This window comes from Harmonia axyridis, chromosome 1 (assembly GCF_914767665.1).
Source record: "Harmonia axyridis chromosome 1, icHarAxyr1.1, whole genome shotgun sequence".
NCBI lineage: Eukaryota > Metazoa > Arthropoda > Insecta > Coleoptera > Coccinellidae > Harmonia > Harmonia axyridis.
The window spans coordinates 40,467,585-40,493,805 of record NC_059501.1 but is presented as its reverse complement, the minus strand read 5'-3'; the positions used below and the strand labels follow the sequence as shown (position 1 = coordinate 40,493,805).

The window sequence follows — 26,221 nt, the reverse complement described above, 5'->3', positions numbered from 1 at the left end:
AGAAAATGGAGAACAAAGCAACGAGGACATTTAATGGAGAAAATATCACTCTCAAATTAAATTCTCTCTATACATTTGTATGAAGACTACTGAAAAAGTGTTCTCTTCCATTGATGAATTCATGGCCTATGACCTTCAGTGAATCCTGCCTTTTAACGTGATTTCTCCTTTTTTTCTGTACATGTATTTATGTTTATTTTCATCTTCACTTGTATTTTGTTTGTTTGGATTCATGCTGTATCGTTTTATATATACATATTTTATTTTGAATTATGTTGTGTTCATATGTCATCATGATTTCTGTAAAATTTTACATCTCTGTTCGACACACCCTGTAACATTTTTGAGGGAAATGAATGAGTTATAAATTGTAATATATGTATTAGAATCATTTGTCTTTTTTTTCATCTTATTTTTCCTAACGTTAACTAACTAAGTGTCATTTCAATCAGAAATAGCTCTCGTTTGTCTTATGAATGTGATTTATTATAAATAAAATAATTGAAAAAATACACTTATTAGGTGTACAACTTTGCTTCCGCCGTTTTGCAATAGATAACTATAGAGGTAGGTGGTAAGTGATAGTCGAAAGATCGTTCGATGTTGCTTGCTAAGCCTACAAGAGGCACTTACTACAGACGAGTTGTAACAAAATCGACTAATAATCCGAGTAATCAAACAGCTATCGATATTGGATTGGCAATGATAGACATATTTTTTTTTTATATGTAATGGAAATTTCTGATATGCTCATTCCTAATGATCCAAGAATAAGAGCCGATTTGATTGTAAGAGATAAAACGATATTCGGTATTTTATTGATCTACAAAAGTATGTTAAAGTCAGATTTTCGGCCTAAATATTAGGTGTACAACTTTGCTTCCGCCGTTTTGCAATAGATGGCTGTAGCTGTAAGGGGTAGTCGAAATAAATAGATAGTAGATGCCATACAATAAGCTTAAGTATTTGTAAACATAACGCTATCGAAATATTAGTCGATTTTTGTCTGCATCATGAAGTTATTCTCGTTTAAATATGTCAGCTCCAAATTGAAAATCTGGGCGTACGCCAATGCAGTGAAACTGTCATATCATTTATTTTCCTGGTTTCCTTGGATGAACGTTATTGATAATAATTGCAGCGAAATTCATAAAGCTATATTCCTCTATTATATTCATAAAACCCTCAAAAAAGGGGTAACTTAACCATAGTACTAATAAATGGTACCACGGTACCAATATGGGTTCATTTGAAAACATTGAGTGTTACCCAAAAAACGATTACGATGAACTTTATTTGCTCATAAAAAACGCAATTTAGTGTTTTTGACGGGATTTCGATTTTTCTAGTATTAGACAGGTCAATTGGAATAAATCGGAATCATCGTGGCACACTCAAATGGAAAACTAAAAATTGAATTATAAAAAAATTTTGACGTTTGAAATGTCACTTATGTGGTATCATTGGATTCAAAAAATTATACAGATTTCAAAAATGTTATAATATACAGGGTGTTCCACTTGAAAATCGAGAGTTGGTATCACTTCCGGCGAAACAGGAAGTGAAAAAAAATCATTTGTAGATTAAAAAGTGTCGCTTATTATGTATATTATGTATTATTAATTTTTAGTAACGTTTATTATTTTAACGTGAAATCTAAAGACGCGACTATGTAGGAAAAAAATTTAATTTGAAGAATAAAAAAAAGATGAAATATAATGACTGTCATTCAATTTTCGATTTAAAATGAATTTCGAACAAGTAGAAACCAAGCCAATCCACAGTATTGTTTAGAATTAGGATAAAATATATCAAAATGAAAAAATTGTTTTCCGAGAAGTAAATAAAGTATTTTCACAGCCTTGAAGTCACAGATAAAGGCCACTCCTACTGTTTTTTTTGAGCTGATTCGCGTGTCAGCTTCTCCTACTATCGGTCTATTTGATTGGAGATGGTTGAAATATGTGCAGTCAGTTTTTGATAATTACCTGAAGCTCGCAAGATTTGGTGTTTAAACACGAAATCCAACAATAATCCAAAACCAGTTTGAGGTCGTTTATACAAGAAATTCGTAATTGCCTCTGAAAAGATAAATGATTGTTTTATTGTTGGTTTTTTTCATTCAGACTCAAGGCAATTATCTTGTCTATGTCTGTGACCTTTTTCATTGAGGAGAAATTTAAAAACTATGAAATTTGTGATAAGAAGTAAATAATACAACTCATTGTAGCTTTTCATCGGAAAAATTTATCTAGGATCAATCGAGTAATTTGAAAAGGAAAAAAAAGCTGAGAGCCCCAGAAATAAATAAAAACAATAAAATATTAATATTATTCAACGGCTGCTTTCGAATATCAGAAGGTGTTTTCAACAGGTTCTGGTCACGATAAATCAGAATTTTTGACTAATGCAACTAGATCATAATATGTTTCGTGTGGTCGAATTCAAAATGCGAAATATTCAAAAAATATCGAATTAGATGCTCTAAAATAAATATCGATATGTACAATTTCAAACTTGAAATTCTGCTTAACGAAAATACTCGATAAAAATGGGAGCAAACTACTAAATATGTCGTTTTCAACTGAATCTCGTCATCTGAATCTTATAATTCTCCTTTATGATAGATTAGTCTATTGTGCAACAAGTGGGGAAAGTCCAACATTTCTCGCGGGTGTGGAAGTTTGTGGTACGAGCCTGAAAGGCGAGTGCCACTTATAATTAATTTATTCATAGCTATATCATACCTTACTAACTAGATCTTCGTTATAATTTGGATTTTTCTGAGTATTAGGTACTAGAGAATAGTTTGAAATTTTTACTCTTATTACATGATGAAAACTTTAAATTAGAATATCCATGCCAAATTCAAGGTCAATATCTTGTAAAGGACAGGTGCTATGAGAAAAAACTTGAAAAAATCAAACTTCAACACCCTGTATATGGAAAACAAACAGTTTGGGTGCACATCCTTCAATTTAGGAACACCCTGTATAAAAGCTGATTTAGAGTTTTATTCAATCCATTCGGTTTCTTTCATGCTGAATGAACCTAGTGTCATTTTGAAGTAAAAAGTGGTCCATTTTGAAGTGAAAGCTTGTATCTTTCCATGATTAACTGACATAACCTACTGAACACAAGTGACATGGAAAATATCCAAAAATTAATACACTTTGTTACTTCATATAATGTGAAAATACAAGTAAATGAATGGAGACATTTTTTATTCTATTCATTCCACCTTCAATGCATTTTGTGAAAACCCATATTAATGAACGGCAAAAAAAAATGCTGTCCCAAAATGGCGGAAGAATCTAGAAGTTCCCCCCCCCAAAAGTGGGTCCTGGATCCGCGCCTGACTTATTTGAGTACTTAAGTGTGTTGGTACGCTTACTAGCTTAGTATCAGTTCAACAGTGCTGAAGTACAGAACAGATAATTTTAAAGCTAAAAAGATGTCTTTGGATCATTTATATGAGTTCAGCTTCGAAAAGTTGTACAACGACTGTACAGAAAGGTAATGCTTTTACATCATTTTTTTCTTTAATTATTTTTGAAACAATATAATCGAATGTAATCTTCAGTTTCTGAATGTTGCATTTTTATAAAGAAATTTTTGTTCAATATATGTGTATGAAATGAACGATAACCATATTGTACCTATCAAACAGCGAATTAATATGTACTTTTTTTTTCCTAGGGGTATAACTTTTGAGAAAGACTGCAGCGTATGTCTGAGTAGGTTGACTGGAGAACTGTACCTAACAGATTGCAGGCATTGTTTTCACAAAGAATGCATCGACAGGTGGTGCTCCAGTTCTTCCAAATGTTGTCCGATGTGTAGGACAACGTTAATTTTCGAAGGTACCTTCACTATCTTCGATACAAATTGGCAGAATGTTAATATACATCGTTTCGACAAGATGGATAGCGATGAAGAAGATGAAGAAAGTGGAGAGGAAAATGAAGAAGAGAATGAAGGAGAAAATGAAGAACAAACTAACGAGGACATTTAATGGAGAAAATATCACTCTCAAATTAAATTCTCTCTATACATTTGTATGAAGACTACTGAAAAAGTGTTCTATTCCATTGATGAATTCATGGCCTATGACTTTCAGTGAATCCTGCCTTTTAACGTGATTTCTTCTTTTTTTCTGTACATGTATTTATGTTTATTTTCATCTTCACTTGTATTTTGTTTGTTTGGATTCATGCTGAATCGTTTTATATATACATATTTTATTTTGAATTATGTTGTGTTCATATGTCATCATGATTTCTGTAAAATTTTACATCTCTGTTCGACACACCCTGTAACATTTTTGAGGGAAATGAATGAGTTATAAATTGTAATATATGTATTAGAATCATTTGTCTTTTTTTTCATCTTATTTTTCCTAACGTTAACTAACTAAGTGTCATTTCAATCAGAAATAGCTCTCGTTTGTCTTATGAATGTGATTTATTATAAATAAAATAATTGAAAAAATACACTTATTAGGTGTACAACTTTGCTTCCGCCGTTTTGCAATAGATAACTATAGAGGTAGGTGGTAAGTGATATATATATTTACAAGAGGCACTTACTACAGACGAGTTGTAACAAAATCGACTAATAATCCGAGTAATCAAACAGCTATCGATATTGGATTGGCAATGATAGACATATATTTTTTTTATATGTAATGGAAATTTCTGATATGCTCATTCCTAATGATCCAAGAATAAGAGCCAATTTGATTGTAAGAGATAAAACGATATTCGGTATTTTATTGATCTACAAAAGTATGTTAAAGTCAGATTTTCGGCCTAAATATTAGGTGTACAACTTTACAAGTTATTCTCGTTCAAATATGTCAGCTCCAAATTGAAAATCTGGGCGTACGCCAATGCAGTGAAACTGTCATATCATTTATTTTCCTGGTTTCCTTGGATGAACGTTATTGATAATAATTGCAGCGAAATTCATAAAGCTATATTCCTCTATTATATTCATAAAACCCTCAAAAAAGGGGTAACTTAACCATAGTACTAATAAATGGTACCACGGTACCAATATGGGTTCATTTGAAAACATTGAGTGTTACCCAAAAAACGATTACGATGAACTTTATTTGCTCATAAAAAACGCAATTTAGTGTTTTTGACGGGATTTCGATTTTTCTAGTATTAGACAGGTCAATTGGAATAAATCGGAATCATCGTGGCACACTCAAATGGAAAACTAAAAATTGAATTATGAAAAAATTTTGACGTTTGAAATGTCACTTATGTGGTATCATTGGATTCAAAAAATTATACAGATTTCAAAAATGTTATAATATACAGGGTGTTCCACTTGAAAATCGAGAGTTGGTATCACTTCCGGCGAAACAGGAAGTGAAAAAAAATCATTTGTAGATTAAAAAGTGTCGCTTATTATGTATATTATGTATTATTAATTTTTAGTAACGTTTATTATTTTAACGTGAAATCTAAAGAAGCGACTATATGTAGGAAAAAAATTTAATTTGAAGAATAAAAAAAAGATGAAATATAATGACTGTCATTCAATTTTCGATTTAAAATGAATTTCGAACAAGTAGAAACCAAGCCAATCCACAGTATTGTTTAGAATTAGGATAAAATATATCAAAATGAAAAAATTGTTTTCCGAGAAGTAAATAAAGTATTTTCACAGCCTTGAAGTCACAGATAAAGGCCACTCCTACTGTTTTTTTTGAGCTGATTCGCGTGTAAGCTTCTCCTACTATCGGTCTATTTGATTGGAGATGGTTGAAATATGTGCAGTCAGTTTTTGATAATTACCTGAAGCTCGCAAGATTTGGTGTTTAAACACGAAATCCAACAATAATCCAAAGCCAGTTTGAGGTCGTTTATACAAGAAATTCGTAATTGCCTCTGAAAAGATAAATGATTGTTTTATTGTTGGTTTTTTTCATTCAGACTCAAGGCAATTATCTTGTCTATGTCTGTGACCTTTTTCATTGAGGAGAAATTTAAAAACTATGAAATTTGTGACAAGAAGTAAATAATACAACTCATTGTAGCTTTTCATCGGAAAAATTTATCTAGGATCAATCGAGTAATTTGAAAAGGAAAAAATTTTATTCGAATGTCTATAAGTATAATATGTATTATTCATCACTGGCATTCGTGTCCTGACTTTTAAGTATTCAACTATGTAGTGGCAGAGAGGACAGGGGAAATAAAAATCCTTAATGAGATGCCGACGTTTCGACCTTTATTTCTGGTCTTTTTCAAGGCTGGAAACAGAACGACATTGAAAACATGGGGCATAACATAGTGCCATAATATAAAGAAAGTAGTATACTCTAGTAGGTGCAGAAACAAAATACAACAGAGCATTACAAAAAACATAATTTAAAACACATACCAATTCATATGAATAATCCCTCACAATATTCTGAGGTGGACATAAAACTGTGTCGTCAATTTTTTAAGAACTCAATATACAATATACAATATACAGGTCCACTGGTCAACAGATGAAACTATCTATAATCTTTTATTATAATTTTAGGGTGTTCAAAAGATTTTTCCACATTAAGTACAATAAACAGCTGAAAACTAGTCTCCGTGTCATCTGTCATATGCAGAACGTCGAGCGTCATATGGTTATCTAATGTCAAAGAAAGGGGTATGTTCCTGAAATTCGTCAAGAACGAATCATCCGTTTGTATCTCTCTAAAATGTTGTGATATATTGTGCTCAAATTCTGTACATCAGTCCTCAAATTTACCGTCTCGTTTAAAGAAATATGAATCATCTCACCGATACATCTCTTTTTATAGTTTTTTTCTTTTTCTAAGATGGTGACGTTCTCGAAATCGAAATTGTGGTCTTCGTTGAAGTGATGAGCGGCTAGAGCGGTTTTTTCATTTTTGTCTTTATTAGTGGGTCTACAATCATATCCGTGCTGGTAGACTCTATTTTTAAGATACTGTTTGGTCATACCTATGTAGCATCTGCTGCAGTCTTTACAAGGGATCTTGTATATTAAATCGGATTGCAAACCATCTGGAGTTTTATCTTTGATTTTCGAGAAAAGGGAACTGACGCATTTCAGTGGATAGAAAGCCAGTCTTGCAGAAGAGTTAGTTTGTTGTAAGGCTCTGCTCATGTTTTCAGATAGACCTTGAATATAAGGAAAACGGTAATATCTGGTTCGTTCATCATTCCTCGAACCTGCATCGTTAGTGAGCACTTTCCTTTTATATTGATTAAGAATACGTTTGACCAAGGTTGTTGGGTAATTATTTCTTGTTAGTAACTCAGTTATCTTCAGTTCATTTTCTCTGTGAAATCTTTCATCACTCAAATGAATAGCACGGAACATCAAGTTTGTTATAGTTGCTATCTTCTGGGATGTGGGGTGTTGTGATCGGTAGTTCAACATTCTACCAGAGGAGGTGGGAAAATAAATTTTGTGGAATTGTTGTGTATGCAGATATATATTGCCATCGTTTCTTTATAATGTGCAAAACTAGGGCTTTAGGAATATTGGTATATAACGATATAACGTCGAGTGACACCCATTCACTTTCCTTAGGTACTCTAATTTCCTTGACGAAGTCTACAAAATCTTTGGAATTCGATATATTGTATTCGAATGATGTGGTGACAGGAGATAAAATATCATGAATATATCTGGACAGGTTGTATGATGGGGCACCTATACAACTGACCACAGGTCGAATGGAAATATTTTCCTTGTGAGTTTTTCTAAGGCCATATAGCTTTGGAATAACAGAGTTATGACATTTTAGATGTTTCGCTTTCATTTCATCAATGGCGCCCACATCCCTAAGTTCTTTCACAATTTCATTGGCCAAAGTTTGAAATTTATTTGTTGGGTCACTAGGTGTTATTTTATATGTCTCTGTATCAGACAACAAATTCTCCATATACGAGACATACTCATCTCTATACATGATAACTGTGGAGTTTCCCTTGTCAGCTCGCATAACAACGCAATCAGGATGTTGTTTGAGGAACCTACTTGTTAATACATAATTTAGGTATGCCTGTCTCACACATGGACCTTCATTAGCAGACCGAGCCAAATAGTTAGTGAAGATGTTAGTGGTTATGCCTCTTAAAACGTTTTTGTCCACTTCGGTTAACTCAACTTGGTCACCAATACAAAATTCGATGTCCTTGATTAGCGTAGGTATAGGACATTCTCTTGGGGAAATAGGTATTGCGAATTTAGGACCCGCACTCAGAATATCTTTGATAGGTTCTGGCAAAACTACGTTTGTATAATTAAAAATAAAATTATCATGCATCCCCCTTCTGAATGTGGCCGTCTCCTTACATAGATCACTGAGTTTTTTCAAATTCTTCTCTTTAATCAGTTTGAATAGTTTGTTGTAGTCCTCCTTTGATCTATCAGATATTGTGTTAAACAATTGGGGCGGAATAGACGTTACCAATTTATTCCTTATGATATTGCAATCGTATTCGAGTTTCTTGATCTTCCATATAGTGATGTTAACTTCCACATTAAGTACTGATTTTTGAAACCTAGATGTTAATTTATCAATATCACGAAAAAAAGGATTTCTGTCAACTTTAAGTGCATGTAAAAACTTAAAATTATTAGCAATGTGATTAGGTGAAATCTGCTTCTGCCTGCATTTGAGAAGAAAGATTCTTCGATTCCTTATCGCGGCCAATTTCTTGTTGGTGTTACTCCACATCTTCAACAGTTCCACTATGTCTCCTCCGTATTCATTCCTGATGGATTGGTGAAAACCGCCAACGTTATCATTCATCACTGGCATTCGTGTCCTGACTTTTAAGTATTCAACTATGTAGTGGCAGAGAGGACAGGGGAAATAAAAATCCTTAATGAGATGCCGACGTTTCGACCTTTATTTCTGGTCTTTTTCAAGGCTGGAAACAGAACGACATTGAAAACATGGGGCATAACATAGTGCCATAATATAAAGAAAGTAGTATACTCTAGTAGGTGCAACAGAGCATTACAAAAATGTAGACTTCGTCAAGGAAATTAGAGTACCTAAGGAAAGTGAATGGGTGTCACTCGACGTTATATCGTTATATACCAATATTCCTAAAGCCCTAGTTTTGCACATTATAAAGAAACGATGGCAATATATATCTGCATACACAACAATTCCACAAAATTTATTTTGCAAAATAGTTGAGTACATTTTTGATTCTAGTTACTTCTCCTTTAACGGTGTAATATATATGCAGATTGATGGCGCAGCCATGGGAAATCCGGCTAGCGGCACACTAGCCGCCTTAGTTATGGATGAAGTAATAACGATAAGCTTAAGAACGCTAACCTTTGATGTCCATTTCATTAAACTATATGTAGATGACACGATTTTCTCTATACCGAAAGGGAAATCGGACGAATTACTCCTAAAATTCAATAACGTTCATCATAAACTGCAATTCACCATTGAACGAGAGTCCGAGGCAACAATACCATTTTTAGATGTACTGTTGATTCGAAATGAAGATGGAACCATAAGCACCAATTGGTATACCAAACCCACCTCCTCTGGTAGAATGTTGAACTACCGATCACAACACCCCACATCCCAGAAGATAGCAACTATAACAAACTTGATGTTCCGTGCTATTCATTTGAGTGATGAAAGATTTCACAGAGAAAATGAACTGAAGATAACTGAGTTACTAACAAGAAATAATTACCCAACAACCTTGGTCAAACGTATTCTTAATCAATATAAAAGGAAAGTGCTCACTAACGATGCAGGTTCGAGGAATGATGAACGAACCAGATATTACCGTTTTCCTTATATTCAAGGTCTATCTGAAAACATGAGCAGAGCCTTACAACAAACTAACTCTTCTGCAAGACTGGCTTTCTATCCACTGAAATGCGTCAGTTCCCTTTTCTCGAAAATCAAAGATAAAACTCCAGATGGTTTGCAATCCGATTTAATATACAAGATCCCTTGTAAAGACTGCAGCAGATGCTACATAGGTATGACCAAACTCTCTCTCTTAATCTAACCCTCGTAAGGGTGTAGTGACATCATGTCGCGACTCTTTGAACGAGCTGCTTCCAGGACTCCCTATCTTGGGCATGATGAACGGCTTCGGGCATTCTCAACACTTTGTAGCCCCCTGCCTCCATGATTTCTGGGTATATATAGTCTATTCACAGATGAATGGGGATGGTGCATTCCATATTTCGAGAGAAGTACCCGCACCTGTGTGTCAATTGCTTTAAGGTCGGTGTTTGACCATTTTATCACGCCAAAGGAGTAGGCTATGCTCGGTATCGCCCATGTGTTGATTGCCGTAACCAGTGCTTTCGAGTTAAGCTTACTTCTGAGGATTTTTCTTATTCGGCTAAAAAACTTGGTCTTGAAAGCTTCTTTTTGATCTGAGGTTTTTATCTCTAATGCTTGCTGTATACCCAAGTATTTGTAGGTTTCCTCAGAGCCTAGTTGTTTTAGTGGCATCTCATCTTGAATAAGCATTTCTTCTCCCCGAGTCAACTTTCCTCTCTTGACATGTATCACGGCGCATTTGTCCAGACCCATTTCCATTCGAATAGTCTGTGTAAAGGATTCTACGATCTTCAATAGTCTTCTTAGTTGTTCTTCGTTTGCCGCATAGAGTTTTAGATCGTCTACGTAGAGATTATGGTTCAATCTGATATTTGATCTCGAGTCTACAAGATATCCATAACTATTGTTGTTCAAAAGACTACTCAGGAAGTTCAAAGCTAAACAGAACCACAGGGTACTGAGCCTATCACCCTGAAAAATGCCTGTCAATATCCTAATTTCAGGTGTTGAGCTGTTGCCGAATACTAAGTTTGTTCTCCAAGTCATCATCATATGCTTAAGTAGTTTGATAATGTTCTCAGACACACCATAGAGCTTCAGTACTTTGAGGAGCCAGGAGTGCGGGACCGAGTCAAAGGCTTTTTTGTAATCGATCCACGCGACCGAGATGTTCCTCATTTTCTTTCTTGCGAGTGTTGTTATGAGATGGTCTATGCTCAGTATCTCTTTGCAGCCTTGGGCATCCTTTCTGCAGCCATTCTGTTGTCTTGCAAGGATATTGTACTTGCTCACATGCTTCCATAGATGTTTTGTTATTATTCCAGTGAGTATTTTATATATAGTCGGAAGGCAAGTGATAGGTCTGTATGCCCTTGGGTCAGGACAGATATCTCCTTTGGGCAGCATATGAGTGACACCTAGGGTGAAAAATTCCGGTATGGTGGAGGGCTCAGATAACGATTCCTGGAAAAATTTAGCCAGTTGTTGATGTGAGGACTGAAAGTTCTTCCACCAGTAATTGTGGAGTCTGTCTGAGCCTGGAGCAGCCCAGTTGTTTGTATTTTTCAGAGCAGATTTTATGTCCTCAGGTGTCATAATATATATATATATATATATATATATATATATATATATATATATATATATATATATATATATATTTATCCAACAGACGTATTCAGTCCCGTTATACTTGGCAGGCTACCTCAGACCCATGTGATCCGAGTGTTTTCTTGGAGTGTATATGTGAAAAATCAGCTGTTTGAAAATATAACTCCTTAGGCATCCATAGAGGGGAAATTTTTTTTTTCATTCAAGAAAGTTATATATTCTGTTCTCTTTTTGAGACCCGTCACGTTCCGCCGACTTTTCATTCCCACATATACTCGACTGACATGTACAGCCCACCTTGTCGATCCCAGCGGTGTTGTCAGATCACAGGGTCTTATCGCGTCTATTCGATATACCATTTTGTTATAATTGTATAAGTGGCGTTGAGAACTGAACAAATCAAGATAATATTGCATTTTTCGCATGGTTCAGCTATTTCATGAAATATGTTTATTGAATAATCTCAACTGTTACTTTGAATGAATGAAAATTTGTTAGAATGTCCGTAATTTTCGAATATCGAGTAGAAATGATCTCAAACGATTGTAAATGAATTCAGAAAATATCGATATCTTGCAATATATCCGCCAATCACGATTATATTATGTCTGAACCTGGAGTTAGGTGATGAAATAAGTTATCTGAAATTTTGGTTATGAGTTCTTGTGTTTGATGAGAGCACAGCGAAACTTTATACCGAGAAAACATCAAGGATGGCAAAATAGATATTATGATTTTGTTAATTTATAATAAGTTTAATACTAATACTTCTTAGTTACAACTAAATTGAATACGATAAACATTCTTAGAATTTGTCTCAGAACTGAAATCATCTGGAAAAATTAAAATATGTGAGTGAAATAGATATTGTGATCGGGGACTTGATTAAAAAACTCATTGAAAATATAATTAATACTTTTCAGTCTCCATGAAATATTTTTATTAACAATCTATTTTGCTGGAATTCTATATATACTAGGATTTAAATTCTAACTTAGTCATCATTCTGGAAACTTGGTGAATGCGTGGAAATGAATTCCATACATTTATGTTTTCTGGGAGGCTTCTTATTCCTTACATGATTCTCAAAGTGTTTGAAGTACTAAATTCTTCTCCTCTCCTGGCCATATATGACGTTTCTGTTTTACTTCTTCACTTTAAGTGACCACGTCAGTTGAAGAACCTTGGAATATAAGTATCAAATATTAGATTTTTTTTGAAACATTCTGGGCTTTCACTGCCATTATCTCAAACAGAACCTATATAAAACATTTAATATTCCTGCCTACTTCAATAGGTGTACAGGGTGGGCAAATTTCGATGTTTTAGTACTACAACTTTTAAACCATTAGACATAGACAAAATCTCATACAGATTCTCGGTCTCTTTTTCTTTTGTTTTCGAGTTATAAGCGAAAATTGGGAAAATACTGAAGATAGAGCTCTGAAATTGAAACATTATCGAGGCACTTTTTCACGTAAAATCCAGTAGCGGTCTTGTTTTTTCAAAAGGGTCATTAATTACGAAGCTTCGACCCAAAATTAAAGTTAAATATTGAGACTCTTAGTTTAAAAAAGATTTTTGATCATTTTCTGTTATTTATTTTGATTCAAACCACACAATGTTATATATTTTTGAAATCAGGAAAAATTAAGCTTTCAAGAAATGACACAGAAATTTAGTGTTCCCCTTTGAAAAAACATAACTTGATTCTACGTAAAAAAGTGCCTGTATAATGTTTTAATTTCGGAGCTCTAGCATCAGTATTAGCGGAAATATAAAAGTTTTTCGATATAGCCATTTTTCCAATTTTCGTTTATAACTCGAAAATAAAAGCAGGTGGCCAAAAATGAATACAACTCTTGCTATTTTCTCAGAAAAAGAGACCGAGTATAGGGTATCAGATTTTGTCTATCACCTCAGGTTTAAAAGTTGTAGTGCTAAAACATCGAAATTTGCCCACCCGGTACACTCTGTTTGTGAGGAATAAATCATATTTGGCCTCAGATATAAAACAGAAATTAACTATTGAACTGCTCAAAATAGTCATCATTTATTTTTCGTTGCAATTAAGTTTTGAAATCATAATACAATCGTGTGTTTTTTCAGATGTAAATCTGAAAAATTTCTATGCTAATTGATTTTTTTCCGTCTGAAACATATAAAACACTTAATATTAATTATTCATCAAACTTCAAAAATTATCGAAAGTTTTACTTTCACATGTCAAATATCATATTAAAATCTGTGGACTTCAGATAATGTGAATTGTCGGTGGGCACCAAGATCTATGAATTTAACATCGTTAGATTTGTCCCTTTGATAACATTTGAAGAGCACCATTCATCAGTTGAAAAATTTTGAAAAGAAAATAACTGGCAATAATAAATTGAGAGGCTTTTTATATAGTTTGATGAGCAATTTATATATTATATGTTAACAGACATACGGATGAAATGACATACATACAGACAAATAAGCATACAGACGGAAGGACAGACAAAAAATTTGACCTATGATTTTTCATCCGGGAGTCGAAACTCTATTGTTTCAGATAATTTTCGGCGAAAACGAAAACTTTCCTCGAAAAACGAGCGCGCAAGAACTATTTTTCTCATCTTTAACATTCTGTGTAATTCGAATTAGAAATGCATGTATGGGGTCCTAGGGAAAAATTAAAATACTCTTGGCCAGGAATAACTTTAAATATATTAACACTATCTTCCAATCTGTGATGATGACCCATCGATGCACATTGCTTATTTAAATGAACCTCTCTTTCAAAGTCGATACCTACAGAACAGATTATCAGTTGTTTAATAATTTGTATCACTAAAATTAGTGAGGCAATAATGAGTTATTGCTTCGAACAATATCATAATCTAAAGAAATTGTCTCATGGAGTATTCATAATCTATTCTATTCAAAAATATAATAATAATACCTGTCGCAATTTTTACTATGCAGTTGCTGCGCGCGGACATTGTTCCTTCATATCTCAACATAACTCATACCAATTAAACGATACCACAATAACACGAAAATTTCGAGCCCTTTTGCATATCGAATAAACAAGATCGGACCCAAATACGAGAACGCCCCACTCTGTATATCATTGTTATGGTCAATCAACGTCCCCATTCCATCAATGTGGTTGACCGCAGATGAAAGGCAACGATTTCAATATTAGATCATCGGTGCACATTGCTTATTTCAATGAACCTCTCTTTCAATGTCGATACCTGCAGAATAGATTTCAGTTGATTCATAATTTGTATCACTAAAATTAGTGAGAAAATGATAAGTTATTGCTTCAAACAATATCATGAACTAATGAAATTGTCTCATGGAGTAATCAGAATCTATTCTATAAAAAAATGTAATAATAATAATACCCATTCCTGTCGCAATTTTTACTATGCAGTTGCTGCGCGCGGACATTGTTCCTTCTCTTCTCAACACGACTTATACCAATTAAACGATGCTACAATAACACGAACATTTCGCGCCCTTTTTATATCGAATAATCAAGATCGAACTCGACATGCGAGAACGCCCCACTCTGTATATAATTGTTATGGTCAATCAACGTCTCCAGTCCCTCAATGTGGTAGGCCGAAAATAAAAGGCAACTATTTCGATATTAGATATTTCATCTTTTCTGTATATGGACCTGAAAGTAACACTTGGCTACTTATACAAGCCCAGAAAATACGGGCGTCGTCATGAGAAATACTGTTTTGGAATTTTCTGTACGCAGCTCGTAAATCATATATTTAAGCTATTTACATTATATGAAGGTGATGTATGTAAGGAAGGAAAATGACTTCATGATTTGATTCTTGTATGAAAATTAGAAGGAGTATCAACTGTATATGGAAATAAAGTGATTAATTTATCTATTTCACAACAACAAACAACATCTACGCTTTGTTTCATCAAAATCTTATGAGAATGAAAAATTGTTGGTCATTCGAAAAAATTCTTCTTCTCATTTCATATCAATGAGTTAGTGCACCATAGAATGAAATATTTTAAGATTTCGTGTGTCTGTATTGAAAGTGGTCAGATATACTCGTAAGCATCGATTTATTTCAAAAAAAGTATCTACTCTACTCTACTCTTTCGATATTCTTTTCCAAAGTCTGATTATATGTCTGAAATATCATCTTCACAAAAATAATTTCGAACATTGTGTAGAGTAATTGTATTCGATGTTTATTCAGAGCAGTTACAAATATCAATAACCATAAACTCGCCAACACACTATTAGAGCTGTACGGAATGTATCTTGGAAATGAGGCTGATTTCGAAAAATAATTGAACTACTCCTTCTAATTTTCATACAAGAATCAAATCATGAAGTCGTTTTCCTTCCTTACATACATCCCCTGCATATAATGCAAATAGTTTGTGAACAAAAGATCTGCATGGTCGCAGTTCCCGGAAGGCTCACCGAAGCAAAACGACCCCAGTTCAAATAATAATAATGCAAATAGTTTAAATATTTCATTTTCGATCTGGGTACAGACAATTCGAAATGAGCATTTCTCATGACGACGGCCGTTTTTACCGGGCTTGTATGAGTAGCCAAGTGTTAGTTTTAGGTTTATATACAGATAAGATAAAATATCTAATATTGAAATCGTTGCCTTTCATCTGCGGTCAACCACATTGAGGGAATGGAGACGTTGATTGACCATTACAATTATATACAGAGTGGGGCGTTCTCGCATTTGGGTCCGATCTTGTTTATTCGATATACAAAAGGGCTCGAAATTTTTGTGTTATTGTGGTATCGTTTAATTGGTATGAGTTGTGTTGAGATGTGAAGGAAAAATGTCCGCGCGCAGCAACTGCATAGTAAAAATTATTATTATATTTTTAAATAGAATAGATTATGAATACTCCATGAGACAATTTCTTTAGATTATGATATTGTTCGAAGCAATAACTCATTATTGCCTCACTAATTTTAGTGATACAAATTATGAAACAACTGATCTTCTGATTCTGTAGGTATCGACTTTGAAAGAGAGGTTCATTTAAATAAGCAATGTGCATCGATGGGTCATCATTATAGATTGGGAGATTGTGTAAGTATATCGAAAGTTATTCCTAACCAAGAAAATTTTAATTTTTTCTTAGAACCTCATACATGCATTCCTAATTCGAATCACACAGAATATTAAAGATTAGAAAAATAGTACTTGCGCGCTCGTTTTTCGAGGAAAGTTTTCGTTTTCGAATGTTAAGCCGAAAATTATCTCAAACGATAGAGTTGCGAATCCCTGATGAAAAATCATAAGTCAAATTCATTGTCTGTCCTTCCGTCCATATGCCTGTTTGTCTGCATATATGTATGACATTCCATCCGTATGTCTGATTATCTTTTCGTACGTCTGTATGTCCGTCCATTCATCTGTTTCTTGGTCTGCCCTTCTGTATATCTGTTTTCAAGCTACACGAAGAAAGTTGAAAATGGAGTATAAAGAAAAGTTCCCATACCATTCTTATCATTGGTACTATAGTAATGCAACAACAACATTCTACAGGAGCTTTTTTCAGTAGAATCTATTTGTGTAATCATTTTTTATTGCTGTTAGTTATTATAGATGTGATACAATCTTGTGGTTTTTGAATGTTAATCGAAAAAATTTCTATGAGAAATGAAATCGCTTTTTATTTCCTTTTCATAATGATAACATGGAATATAAATTGCTCATCCAACTATATAAATAATCAAAAAATTCATTTCCACATAGCAAGTCACCCTAAAGCCTATCCATTATAATCTGTGAACTTCAGATATATTCGGTGGCCACCAAGTTCTCTGAATTTAACAGTGCCGGATAATTTATTTCGAAATTTTTCAACTGATGAATGATACTCTTTGAATGTGACCAAAGGAACAAATCTAACGATAGTAAATCTTGGTGGCCACGGACAATTTCCCTTATCTGAAGTCCACAGATTTCAATAAGTCATTTGCCATGTGAAAGTAAAACTTTCGATGATTCTTTAAGTTTGATGAATAATTTATATTTAGTGTTATATATGTTTAGAAAGAAAAAGAATTGTTATTTTCCATAGAAATTTTTCTGATTTACATCTAACAAAATACATGTTTGTGTTATGACTTTCAATATTCATTGTAATGAAAAACGAATGATGATTATTTTGAACAGTTCAATAATTAATGTTTATATCTGAGGCAAAATTTGATTCGCACCTCACAAACAGAGTGTTCACCTTCTCAATATGCAGGAATATTAAATGTTTTATATAGGTTCTGTTTCAGATAATGGCCGTGAAAAGCCCAGAAATCTTATATTTGATACTTATATTTCAAGGCTCATCAACTGACGTGATCACTCAAAGAAGTAAAACGCCATATAAGGTCAGGAGAGGAGAAGCAATTAGTACTAATACACTTCAAGAATCATGTAAGGAATAAGAATCCTCCCAGAAAACACGAATGTATGGAATTCATTTCCATGCATTCGCCAAGTTTCCAGAATGATGCCCGAGTTCGAATTAAAATCCTGGTATATAAAGAATACTAGCAAAAATAGAGTGTAATTGAAAATATTTGTTTGAGACTGAAAAGTATTCATTTTATTTTTGTTTTGTTATTTTTAAAGCTTATTTGCAGACTTGCACTTATGTGATATTTTCTGTTTTTATTATAATCATATTTTCAATGAATTTTTCAATCAAGTACCCGCTCACAATATCTATTTCACTCACACATTCTTATTTTTCCAGATGATTTCAGTTCTGAGACAAATTCTAAGAATATTTATTTTATTCAACTAGTTGTAACTAAGAATTAGATCATTCTAGTTATCGATATAACATTTATATCAATGATTTTATTTTGATTCATTCTTTTTAGTTTCGATATTCCTATGATTTTCACAGAAAACGTTCAATATCTCCTCATAACACTATACCAATCTATTGTATTCTTCCTTAACACTCCTAATTGATTGAATTCAAACCGTTTTTTTTATGATTGGCCATCATTTCCAACATAGTTTTGATTGTGAAGCATGGTTTTTATTCGGTTCATTTATATAATATTTTCATTGTTTATACAAAACAATATAAAATAAAGTTATATCATAGGTAGTCATAAATCATTAAACTTGATTCTATACTCATCATGTCTGCGCCCGACAGAATCGATTTCGAACGACAATTACTCATCAAATATTCGAATTCAATTGCTTGATAATTTTTTTTTTCAAAATCCGAAGATCAAAGTCTTTGGAGAAAAATGATCGCATGCAGCTCTCCTGTAACAAGCAGAAAAACATGCTGCACTACACAATAACTCAAGTTCTATACAGGATGATTCCAAATAAGACTTGAACCGTGGAGAATAAGTTGGTATGACTCATTTGCGGCCGTTTGAGTCATATTTATTGATAACCCTCAATTTGAAGTTCTTTTGATTCTTAAAAGATTTTCTACCTTAGTTCATTTTTCGTCTTCATTTTCCACGTTGATCCCAATTCGATAATTATTTCGCTTTGAGGTTGAATAGTATGTTTGGCATGCAACTTTTGATTTGCCAGAAATATTTTCGAATCTGGCGAATTTACTACTTTTTTTCTCAAGAGAATGTTCCGCATTCACTAGTTTCGTGCAATCATAGGCAGGAAAATTATGAAGAATTTTCGGAAACAGATATGAAACTTCTTTTCTGGAAGTTTCGTTGATTGATAGGCGTGAAATCATTTTTCAATAGAATGAGTGTTCCGCATACTCTAGGCCCAACGTTGGTATATTTTTGAACGAATTGCTTCCTTATCGAAGGATACATATGACAGAACCTGTTTCGTGCCCAGTGAGAAGTACAGCTCCATCAACTTCGGATTTTTACGTTTGGGACAGATTTAAAAAAATTGTATATGAAAGAACCTCTTACGTTCACGTATGCGTTTCATTCAAGTTAATAAGAAAATTTGTACCACTCATAAAATTTTTCATGTATCTCTGTTCCCTTAAGCAGAATTCCAAGTTCTCTAAAAGAGAGCATTTATCACAACGACTACCTATGGAAAAATACTATTAGTTTTAATAAATTCTTCAAGTATGACTGCTAGGTTCATAATCGAAAGGATTACTATCCAATTCTCATGACGTCGATTCAATGTACCGGGTTTGTATAAGCTTCAAATCGTATGGTTTTTAGATGTATATTTCAGAAAAATGGAATATCCGATTTACGAGCTCTATAAGAACAAATAAAAAATGATTTCTATCGACGTCGGTCCTATATACCGGGTTTGTATAAGCAGTGCGGAGTGTGAGGTTTAAGTTTATATACAATCTACAGCGTTGTCATATTTAGGGTCTGGAGAAGTCGATCGAATATATCAATTATATACAGCGTGTTACTCTCGATATGAGCGCCCTCGCACTGGCCGAACCCTGAAGTTTTCTGTATATATTATGATGTTTCACCGATTTTTCACACCCGGCTGAAAATTTATCCCTGGCATCCCCGAACGTCCCTGATCAAGAATATATGGTTAAACGCTACCAGACCCGGAGTCGGGTCTGACAACGTCAGTTTTGGACTGAAAAGTCGGTAGAGCATATCGATTCGGGTCTGTATAAGCGGTCAAACAAATCTATATATATATATATATATATATATATATATATATATATATATATATATATATATATATATATATATATATAGATATATAGGCACCGCAAGGCCAAATCCCGCCACTCATCAAAGAGAAGTCCGTGATAGCTTGAGTGAACTCCCACGTCACTCCGCATCAAGGACTCCACGGCGGGACAGGCGCACACGTTGGACTTACGATGAAAATTATACACTCATGCGTGCGCATTATATCGCTTTGGAACTCGCAACGGAATCGAATATGACATACAGACAACTACTCACGGCAATATGTAACGAACTTTATCCGATCAGACCATCCTACGCCCAGCTATTGTTGAATCGTGTGAAATGGATAATGAAGAATCAAAAGATGTCTCGCTCAGAACTTGAAAATATAAAGGCCAGCTGCTTTTCCCATTTTGCACAAAAAGAACAAAATGACCAGAATGAACAAACGTCAAGAAGATCATCCACGATAATACGCCGAAGTGGTTTGTTCATCAGAACAGACGAGAATAACACCATCGAACAACAATTCCTCACGTGAAGTATTCTTGCATTGCTACTGAAAGAAGACCTAAAATTCCCCGATTGCAGCACTCAAAACATCTTCTTGATTCGGTCAAGACCATGAATTTGGTACTCTCAAAACATCTAGAAACGGTTGACAGTTTGGAAAGTATGGTCGACGTTGTCTATGCGGCGGCAGCCACGGTATGTGAGACCCATGGAAAAGCTAATATATATATATATATATATATATATATATATATATATATATATAAGCTAATAACTAAACAGGCCAGAAAGAAACTCAGAAACATATCTGTTGCATGGATCGACTACAAGAAAGCTTTTGACTCGGTTCCTCACACCTGGCTGATAAAAGTATTGGAAATTCACGGAGTTGCTGCACAAATCATCGATCTCCTAAAACAACTCATGAACACCTGGAGGACAGCACTGCTGATGCACACAAGAGAGGGTCGAATAGAATCTGATAAAATAAGAATCAGACGTGGGTTGTTTCAGGGTGACACTTTGAGCCCTATTTGGTTCTGCTTGGCCCTAAATCCTCTAAGCAAATTACTTAATAACACGCCATACGGATATGTGATTGACAAACATAGAGACATCCGAATCAGTCATCGCCTTTACATAGACGATCTAAAAATATACGCTTCGAACTCAGAACAGCAACGGAGACAACTCGAGATCATTGCCGCCTTCAGTGATGCAATTAGAATGGAGATGGGAGTCGACAAATGTGCTACGCTCGAAGTAAAGTGAGGCAAACTTCAGGCTGCACGTAGCACTACTTTGATGAATCATAACACTATATCAGCACTAAATGAAGACGAATCGTACAAATATCTCGGAATTCATCAGGCTCTCGAAATTAACACCTCTGAAATGAAAGATGCTTTCAAGGAAAAACTTTACAAGAGAGTAAAACTATTGCTAAAGTCTGGACTCAACTCCAAGTCACTATTCACTGCTATTAACATCTGGGCGATACCGAGCTTATCATATTCATTTGGGATCCTCACCTGGTCTCAAACTGATTTACGAGAGATAGACAAAAGGATTAGAAGCTTATTAACAAGGAACGGCATGCACCACCCTCATTCGTCTACCATCAGGCTCTACCTACCCAGGAAGAACGGAGGAAGGGGCCTATTGAATTTAGAGACAACACACTCACATGAAATTAACACACTTAAAACATATTTCATGCAACTCCACTCACCTGTTTCACTGGCTGTCCGCGAGGCAGACGAGCATATCTCGACTTTGAAGCTGTCAGACCCAGAATATCTGGCCACCACACAATCACTGCATGCGACGATGGAAGAATGGAACAGCAAGGCCCTACATGGCAGATATCCTAGTAACTTAAAGAGTAAAGAAGTTGATGAGTCAGAATCTCTTACTTACCTTCGGGCAGGCTACTTATTCCCTGAGACAGAAGGACGTCTACTGGCTATCCAAGACCAAGTAATGCCAACTAGGATGTATATTAAACACATTGCCAAACAAGACATTCCATCTGACCTCTGCAGAAGATGCTCGCAGGCCCGCGAATCAATACAGCATATAACATCCTCGTGCTCTATACTGGCGCCTAAAGACTACTTAGACAGGCATAATGCAATGGGGAAAATTTACCATCAGCAAATAGCTCTCAAACTTGGTTTAATCCAGACAGAAGTCCAGCAGCATTTATACCAGCCAAAACCTCTTCTGCAGAATCAGCGTTTCAGACTCTACTGGGATTCAACAATAATCACAGATAGAGGGTCCCCCCACAATAGACCTGACCTCACTCTATTTGATGCAGAAAAAAAATCGTGCTTGATACTGGACTTCACCATACCAGCAGACGAAAATTTAGCCAGAGCTTACACCGAGAAAATCTCTAAGTATGGTGATCTGGCTTGCCAGATACGCGAAATATACCACCTAAAATCCATCAGCATCTTGCCAATGATAATTTCGGTGAATGGATTAATTGAAAAACACCTCCTAGAAAATACGGAAAGATTACAGTTGGGTCGAGATATTATTTCCAGTGCCCCGAAACAGATTATCCTTGGGACAGTCAGGATAGTGAGAAAGGTTCTGCAAGATCCATAGCTGCAGCATTTGTCTTGACAGTTTTCTGTTCGGCAAATGACTAAGATTCAACCCCCTTTTATAGGTGATTTACAAAAAAAAAAAAAAAATATGGTTTAATGTGGCCAAGGGGTGGGGGTTCATCACTCCGGAAGACGGTGGCCAAGACGTGTTCGTTCACCAGAGGGTCATTAAAATGAACGGTTTTCGTTCTCTGGGAAATGAAGAAGAGGTGGAGTTCGACTGTGTCTTCTCTGGTAAGGGTTTAGAAGCTACAAATGTAACCGGCCCCCTAGCAAATGACTGTAGAGGATCCAACAGAAAGCCTGCTGGAAAAAAAAGGTTTCGTAAGTTGAAGTGCTACAACTGCGGTGAGTTCGCAAACCACATTGCAGCGAAATGTTGTTTAGGACCTCAGCCTAAACGATGTCATGCATGTAAAAGCGTAGATCATCTTATTGCAGACTGCCCATCAAAAACCGAGCAACAAAAGACTGATTTGGAAGAAACTAATAAGAATGGTGTTAAAGAGGATGAACAAAAGGAAAATGTCATTGCTGCAACATCAACAGAACAGCAGACGGATTAAAATCGAAATAATTTTTTTGTGCTGTGTAACCTTTGCCTATCAAACTCTTTGTACAACAATTCTTAACTTTGGGAACATTGAATTACAATGACAATTATTTCGTTGTGTCTTGAAAAGTACAACTATTTTCATGAATACTTAATTAGCTACGATAATATAGGCTGTGAATCGTTAAAATACTATCAAGAAAAATCTTGTGAATATTGTGAATGTAACATTATAGTTTATATTTTAAAGTCTAAAAAATTATTATGCAATATATACAATCAGTAATATTTGATCAAGGTTGAATCCTTAGTTATGTAAAAATAAATAAGAAGTTAATAAAACATTCACATATTATATTATATTAACATGTAAATGTTAATCCTCCCTTCAGTACAGGCATAATAGGAAGCTGCACAAATATTTTCAAGAAGAACACAATATTATTGTTTTTCACATATGGCGTTGTTCGAGTAAGACGCAATCTCATCGCTCTCTATAAATATATTTTAATTAATAGTGTTCCAAAGTTATCTCGCTTTTAAAAGGTGAGGATTGAAGTTCCAATATCAGAAAGGTATTATCTGTGAAAAATGGGACCTAAACCAACCGGTGACATCAAAAATATTATGAAGGATGCGATTCGGGAATTATTTTCCGACGAGGAATCCATGAATCGTGTTTTAAACAAGATCAACGACAAGTTGATCGAATTGGAAGCAGCTGTGAAACATAACATGGAAATTACCAAAAAAAAGAATGAAAAGATCAGAAATATTTTCTACAAATTTTTTCAACTACGCGATATCTTATTTGACAGTTTATTGAGAATGCTCTATCATTCATTAATTGAGTCCCACCTGAAATATGGTAATATTATTTGGGGTTGTGCTTATAAAAGCACATTAAGAAAACTGGAAGTGACCCAAAATGCTGTTTTGAAAATTATAGATTTCCAACCGATGAATTATATAACTGCCTTCAAATATTGAATATTAGAAATCTATATATATATATATATATATATATATATATGTGGCCAAGGGGTGGGGGTTCATCACTCCGGAAGACGGTGGCCAAGACGTGTTCGTTCACCAGAGGGTCATTAAAATGAACGGTTTTCGTTCTCTGGGAGATGAAGAAGAGGTAGAGTTCGACTGTGTCTTCTCTGGTAAGGGTTTAGAAGCTACAAATGTAACCGGCCCCACAGCAAATGACTGTAGAGCATCCAACAGAAAGCCTGCTGGAAAAAAAAGGTTTCGTAAGTTGAGGTGCTACAACTGCGGTGAGTTCGCAAACCACATTGCAGCGAAATGTTGTTTAGGACCTCAGCCTAAACGATGTCATGCATGTAAAAGCGTAGATCATCTTATTGCAGACTGCCCATCAAAAACCGAGCACAAAAGACTGATTTGGAAGAAACTAATAAGAATGGTGTTAAAGAGGATGAACAAAAGGAAAATGTCATTGCTGCAACATCAACAGAACAGCAGACGGATTAAAATCGAAATAATTTTTTTGTGCTGTGTAACCTTTGCCTATCAAACTCTTTGTACAACAATTCTTAACTTTGAGAACATTGAATTACAATGACAATTATTTCGTTGTGCCTTTGAAAAGTACAACTATTTTCATGAATACTTAATTAGCTACGATAATATAGGCTGTGAATCGTTAAAATACTATCAAGAAAAATCTTGTGAATATTGTGAATGTAACATTATAGTTCATATTTTAAAGTCTGAAAAATTATTATGCAATATATACAATCAGTAATATTTGATCAAGGTTGAATCCTTAGTTATGTAAAAATAAATAAGAAGTTAATAAAACATTCACATATTATATTATATTAACATGTAAATGTTAATCCTCCCTTCAGTACAGGCATAATAGGAAGCTGCACACATATTTTCAAGAAGAACACAATATTATTGTTTATCACATATGGCGTTGTTCGAGTAAGACGCAATCTCATCGCTCTCTATAAATATATTTTAATTAATAGTGTTCGAAAGTTATCTCGCTTTTAAAAGGTGAGGATTGAAGTTCCAATATCAGAAAGGTATTATCTGTGACAAATGGGACCTAAACCAACCGGTGACATCAAAAATATTGTGAAGGATGCGATTCGGGAATTATTTTCCGACGAGGAATTCATGAATCGTGTTTTAAACAAGATCAACGACAAGTTGATCGAATTGGAAGCAGCTGTGAAACATAACATGAAAATTACCAAAAAACTAGAAGGTCAGATTGACAACCTACAGCAGACAGAAAAGAATAACAACTGAATGTTAAAATTAATAATGAGAATATTGTGAAGTGCTTCAGAATGGGCAATACTGAAAAGGGACCACGTCCAATAATCATAAAATTTGAACAACATACTTTCAAAAGAAATATTCTCAGGAGTGTTGGAAAACTGAAGGGAACGGAATAGGAATTATGGAAGATTTGGTTAAGAACAGACTTTCACTTTACAAGAAGGCTCAGGAGAAACTGGATAGGAAGAATGCCTTCACAAGATATGGAAGTATTTTCGGAAGAAAGGATGGAAAAATTCGTAGGATAATTGATGGTGATGATTTGAATACTCTGTAGGATATGTTCATTCTTTTATTTCCATTTATAGTCAATTAAGGGATTATGTATGTATACCTGTTTCAATTTCCATTTTGCTTTAGGCTATTTGTTTATAATTTTTTTTGGAGTAGAGATGGCATGCATTAATTAGTTTGGGGATAAGGGAGATTGTTTGCTTTTATTTGTTTAAGTTGAATTTTTAAGAATTTAGTGATGGGGTGGAAGAGGCTGACTGCTTGAGTGTTCATGTTGCGGATGGGGCGGGGCAGGCTCATAAGTTTTTCAAAGGTAATAATAAATTCAATATTATACACTTCAATATAAGAAGCATACAGAAGAATTTTGAAGAATTAATATT

General features: G+C 34.5%; 1 protein-coding gene across 1 annotated transcript; it reads left to right on the top strand.

Moving 5' to 3' along the window:
• The first annotated feature begins 22,717 nt into the window (after positions 1-22,717).
• Positions 22,718-23,330, top strand: LOC123688735 (protein lin-28 homolog). The gene has a single exon (XM_045627378.1). The coding sequence runs from the start codon at positions 22,900-22,902 to the stop codon at positions 23,290-23,292; it is 393 nt and encodes a 130-aa protein (XP_045483334.1). The 5' UTR covers positions 22,718-22,899; the 3' UTR covers positions 23,293-23,330.
• Positions 23,331-26,221: the final 2,891 nt, after the last annotated feature.

Bases quoted from the DNA above. Each gene is read 5' to 3' on its own strand.
- LOC123688735 (XM_045627378.1), top strand. From the start codon at position 22,900: ATGAACGGTTTTCGTTCTCTGGGAAATGAAGAAGAGGTGGAGTTCGAC.